Below are 5,925 nucleotides of genomic sequence, written 5' to 3' on the forward strand. Positions count from 1 at the left end.
TTTTAAAGGTTTTTGCCAGAGGGTACACGCACTAACTGGAGAGACAGAGAAAGACAGTGAGAGGGAAAAAGAAGTCACCCCTCAGGGTGGAATGCCACCCTGCAATCCCTTCTCCCCTATTCTCCTCTTGGTATTTTAGGCACACATGCACATGTGCCTGGCATGAGTTTCAAACCACTGGATTCAGAACTGAAACTGCAATTGGCCATGTGGGAGTCCAGTGCCTTACCCACTATGCCACCTGCTGGCCCCAAACATAAATTTGTTTGTTTCAATGATAAAAGTTAAAATCTTTATAAAGTCAGTATGGTCATCATTCAAGTTTTTACCTATAAGACTCCTTTTTCAGAGCAAATGTACTGCTGTCAAAATTTAACCCAGTAGAAGTTGCTAACTCCATAATCCAGGCAGCAGATGATTTAAACAATGGAATCAAGTAAAGTATATAATGTCATTCTCATCATTCCTATCTCAGGGTGAATTTTAGACAGTATAACTTAAAAATATGTATGTTTAAGAATTGGTAGAGAGTGTGTGTGCTTGTCAGGGGGAGAGAGGGAGAGGGAGAAAGCACCACCCAAGGAATGATCATGTTGCAATCCCTCTCTTCCATGTCTTCAACCTGTTGGCAATTTGGGCACACACATGTGCACCTGTACCTAGTGTGTATTTCAAGTCCCTGAGACTGGGACTTGAACTGCAGTGGGCCACATGGTATGCAGCTCCCTTAACCACAGGGCTACAGAGCTAACCCAACATCATAACATTTTGTAGTCCAAATAGATTTTCATCCTTTAAAAGAAACAGAGAAATGCCCATCAAGTTGAAAATCTAGATATCACTTGTATCATTTAACTGACAAGGATGTATAAGTAACTTAATATTCAAGTTTTTACTTTAAGCCACCATTAACGTCGTATATTCTAATTGGTTCAGTTGTAATTATCCAGAATTTTGGCTTTTTTTGCTTTTATTTATTTATTTTTAGGTTTTTGCCAGAGGGAATATGTGCTTGCCAGAGACAGACAGAGATACAGAAAAAAGGAAAGTGAGAAGTCACTGTCCACGGGGGATGGCCACACTGCAATTCCTTCTCCTCCATTCTCCTCCTGGAATTTTGGGCATGCACGCACACGTACCTGGCATGATTTTCGAGCCACCACGTCTGGGCCTCGAACCACAGTCAAACCATGTGGATCCAGCACTTTAACCACTATGTCACCTGCTGGCCCCTTAATATTATTAATTTTAAGATATTTTTTACAGGTAAGAAATAAATGAATTATTGTTTAATAATGCACGATTTAGAAAACTGTTATGTTGGTGTTACATCATAAATATTTTGAAGATAAATTTTAGTCCATCATTCCCTGAAGGTCATTATTATTTAAAAATTTGCTTTTATTTTACAGGTCACTATTTTGCTTGGCATTTAATAGCAAATGCCCATTTTTGTCTCCTTTATACATATTTTAGAAGTTAATTGTAACAAAATAAATACAAATCAAGATGAAATTCTGGCTAATCTTTTAGTCTTCATCTTCTTTGAGAATCAGGTATTAATTTCTGATTTTTAAAAATGGATGAAGAAATTTCAAGTGATGGAAATTCCTTGATCAAAGCAGTTCATCAGAGCCGACTTCGCCTCACAAGACTTTTGCTAGAAGGTGGTGCCTACATTAATGAGAGCAACGACCGTGGGGAGACACCGCTGATGATCGCTTGTAAGACCAGACATGTGGATCAGCAGAGTGTCAGTAAAGCCAAGATGGTGAAATACCTGTTAGAGAACAACGCTGACCCCAACATCCAGGACAAATCTGGAAAAACTGCTCTGATGCATGCTTGCTTAGAAAAAGCTGGTCCTGAAGTTGTTTCTTTGCTCCTAAAGAGCGGGGCTGACCTCACCCTGCAAGACCATTCTAGTTACTCAGCTCTTGTTTATGCGATAAACTCAGAAGACAGAGAGACCCTGAAAGTTCTCCTTAGTGCATGCAAGGCAAAGGGCAAAGAGGTCATCATCATAACGACAGCAAAGTCACCTTCGGGGAAGCACACTACCAAACAGTACCTAAACATGCCTCCTGCGGAGATAGACGGCTGTCCCTCCCCAGCCACCTGCACCACACCTTCAGATATCGACATCAAAACAGCCTCATCGCCACTGTCACACTCTTTGGAAGCTGAACTGACACCTTTTGGCTTTAATGACCTGGAGCCCACTGGAGTCTGTGATGATCCCCGGGACCCAGGCTCCCCCGTGAGGAAGCTTGCTCTGGCACCTAATGGCCCCAAGCTACCCCAGGCTCCGCTCTGGATCAAGAGTCCCCCATCATTAATGCACCAGAACAGAGTGGCCTCCTTGCAGGAGGAGCTCCAGGATATTACTCCAGAGGAAGAATTAGCCTACAAAACCAATGGGCTGGCACTTTCTAAGAGATTCATCACTAGGCACCAAAGCATAGATGTAAAAGACACTGCACATTTGCTAAGAGCCTTGGATCAGGCCAGCTCAAGGAAGATGTCCTATGATGAAATAAATTATCAGTCTTTCTTGTCAGAAGGAAATCAGCAATGTGTTGAAATTCCTGTTGACCAGGACCCAGATACTAACCAAACAATATTTGCTTCCACCTTAAGAAGTATAGTCCAAAAAAGAAACTCGGGGGCAAATCATTACAGCTCAGATTCCCAGCTCTCAGCTGGCCTTATCCCTGCACCTGCAGAAGATGGCAAAGCACTTACCGGAAAGAAAAAGATCCTCTCGCCATCTCCTTCTCTGCTGTCAGGGTCCAAAGAATTGCTGGAGACGATCCCCCCAGCCCCCCTGAGCAGGAGAAATCATGCAATTTTAGAAAGGCGTGGTTCAGGGGCTTTCCCCCTAGATCACAGTGTCATGCAAACCAGACCAGGATTTCTGCCCCCTTTACATGTAAGTCCTCACCCTCCCATCTCAGATATCAATGTCAACAACAAGCTTTGCAACCTTCTTTCTTGTGGTCAAAAAGCACTTATGCCAACAGTTCCTATTTTCCCTAAGGAATTCAAAAGTAAAAAAACGTTGTTAAGGAGACAGTCATTGCAAACAGAACAAATTAAGCAATTAGTACATTTTTAAGAGCTGTCTAGACAATACACTTTCTTCAAATGTCTCTATTAGAGAAATAGAGAACTAGAGGAGAAATCTTAAATGTCCGTCCTTTTAACTCTCATAATTAATTAGCGCAGAATGCTTAAGAAAATCAAAATGTAATGCATTTTATACTAGCCACTGTGAACACACAAATGATATACAGAGTTTCTGCTAAGGCAATTCCCGCAAACAAAATGAAAGCAATTTTTCTTAAAACCCCCAGTATTTTATAGCCCTCAGGTGGTCCAAATTGTTTGCTTAAACAAAAATTTAACAAAGAAAGGAGATAATATTTCTGAAATTTCAGATTAAATACTTACAGGATATAATGTTTTTGAGTCATTTAATAAGATTGTAATTTCCCTTGATGCCAAAAGCATGACAGAAAATAGTAATAACTACAGTGAACTTGAGCTTAAGTTGAACTTAAGCTTCAAAGAAAGAAGTAATTCTTAAAAAAGTGTTGACTGTAGGTGAGCTTAAAATCTAACTTAAACCAGGAGGAGTCTAACAGCCTAGCAGACTGGGCAATTAATATTCATGGTGTCAGCCTAACGTGGAAAACTGACTGGTTAGAGTTTTACAAGCTACTAGTAGCTTCTGCTTGTGGGCTTTTTTTTTTTTCCTTTTGTTTTTTAAACTTTTCTATGATGTTATCTTATGGAATTGTTTTTTGTCCATATCATTTTATTCCTGTTATTAATTTGGGGAGGCTATTCAATTCAATGTTTCCAATAACAAGATAGTACAAACATTAAAATGCATTCTTCTTTACTTATATCAAATTATTGTCTTACACAAAGAAACAGACAAATAATCATAATGTAACAATAATGAAAGAGTTTGGAACACATCACAAATAGAAATTAAATGCTTGCTTTATTAAAAAAACTATTAGGTTAGTTGGCTAACATTAAGAAAGTCAATAGAAGTGCTAAATATTCAGTCAATATTAATATCTATTTCTGACATGTAGTTATTAGACATACAATAAGAATGTAGAAGAATATTTCCCTAGTGTGACATTCCAGTCATCTAGTATTTTAGAACTTGTGAATAATAAAATAAACCAGTATCATGCGACTATTATAAAAGTATTTTAAAACAACTGTATCATCCACATGACCTCAAACTATGGTGTTTATGTAAAGAATCCTTATTTCAATGTGCAGTTTTCCAACAAAGAATAAAATTCTAAAAATCCTGAAAGTATTATGATGGTCATGTACAATTTTTGCCTTCTGTGGCTAGAGGAGAGTCTAAAATTCACGTGATGCTTTTCTTGGTAATTTGATATAAGCAAGTTGTAATGTACATAGTAATTATTTAATTACTTGTATCTTTTATTTTGAAAAGTAATTGGAGGTCTTTTCATTTAATGTTTTGAAGAACAGTAATATTAATTACACTAGAAATATTTGTTGATTCTGAACTTAGAATCGTACCTGTTGTTTTTAGACAGCTATTAGTAACTGCTTTTGCAAGTTTTAATATGGAGAAAAGTGCTTGACATCAAGTTGTAAGACTATAATATTGAAGAATATGTAAATAAATTAATTGGTAAACTAAATGATATCAATAAAGATTTAAAACATCATTTTGATTATTACTGGTTTTTTATTTATCTCTCAAATACTAATGATAAATATTTCAACATAATTTCAGGAAAACTTTTGCCATACATATTACTTCGAGTAAATAGAAAACTAAGAGACAATGGCTCATGGGATTTTACACTTCATTAAGTGGAATATGTCACTGGGGTCCCAGTGATAAGTGACAGATATTTACAACAGGATTCAGATATGTGTGTGTGTATATATATATATATAAACGTTGTTAAGGAGACAGTCATTGCAAACAGAACAAATTAAGCAATTAGTACATTTTTAAGAGCTGTCTAGACAATACACTTTCTTCAAATGTCTCTATTAGAGAAATAGAGAACTAGAGGAGAAATCTTAAATGTCCGTCCTTTTAACTCTCATAATTAATTAGCGCAGAATGCTTAAGAAAATCAAAATGTAATGCATTTTATACTAGCCACTGTGAACACACAAATGATATACAGAGTTTCTGCTAAGGCAATTCCCGCAAACAAAATGAAAGCAATTTTTCTTAAAACCCCCAGTATTTTATAGCCCTCAGGTGGTCCAAATTGTTTGCTTAAACAAAAATTTAACAAAGAAAGGAGATAATATTTCTGAAATTTCAGATTAAATACTTACAGGAAATAATGTTTTCGAGTCATTTAATAAGATTGTAATTTCCCTTGATGCCAAAAGCATGACAGAAAATAGTAATAACTACAGTGAACTTGAGCTTAAGTTGAACTTAAGCTTCAAAGAAAGAAGTAATTCTTAAAAAAGTGTTGACTGTAGGTGAGCTTAAAATCTAACTTAAACCAGGAGGAGTCTAACAGCCTAGTAGACTGGGCAATTAATATTCATGGTGTCAGCCTAACATGGAAAACTGACTGGTTAGAGTTTTACAAGCTACTAGTAGCTTCTGCTTGTGGGCTTTTTTTTTTTTCCTTTTGTTTTTTAAACTTTTCTATGATGTTATCTTATGGAATTGTTTTTTGTCCATATCATTTTATTCCTGTTATTAATTTGGGGAGGCTATTCAATTCAATGTTTCCAATAACAAGATAGTACAAACATTAAAATGCATTCTTCTTTACTTATATCAAATTATTGTCTTACACAAAGAAACAGACAAATAATCATAATGTAACAACAATAATAAAAGAGTTTGGAACACATCACAAATAGAAATTAAATGCTTGCTTT

The 5,925-nt window shown here is 36.3% G+C and overlaps 1 protein-coding gene across 1 annotated transcript; it reads left to right on the plus strand.

Moving 5' to 3' along the window:
* The first annotated feature begins 1,419 nt into the window (after positions 1 to 1,419).
* ANKRD34B (ankyrin repeat domain 34B) lies at positions 1,420 to 4,925 on the plus strand. The gene has a single exon (XM_027769953.1). It carries the CDS (start codon positions 1,580 to 1,582, stop codon positions 3,116 to 3,118), a length of 1,539 nt encoding a protein of 512 aa, XP_027625754.1. The 5' UTR covers positions 1,420 to 1,579; the 3' UTR covers positions 3,119 to 4,925.
* Positions 4,926 to 5,925: the final 1,000 nt, after the last annotated feature.

This window comes from Tupaia chinensis, unplaced genomic scaffold (assembly GCF_000334495.1).
Source record: "Tupaia chinensis unplaced genomic scaffold, TupChi_1.0 Scaffold000099_1, whole genome shotgun sequence".
Classification (NCBI taxonomy): domain Eukaryota; kingdom Metazoa; phylum Chordata; class Mammalia; order Scandentia; family Tupaiidae; genus Tupaia; species Tupaia belangeri.

Excerpts from the sequence above, each read along its gene's own strand:
- ANKRD34B (XM_027769953.1), top strand. The coding sequence starts at position 1,580 with ATGGATGAAGAAATTTCAAGTGATGGAAATTCCTTGATCAAAGCAGTT.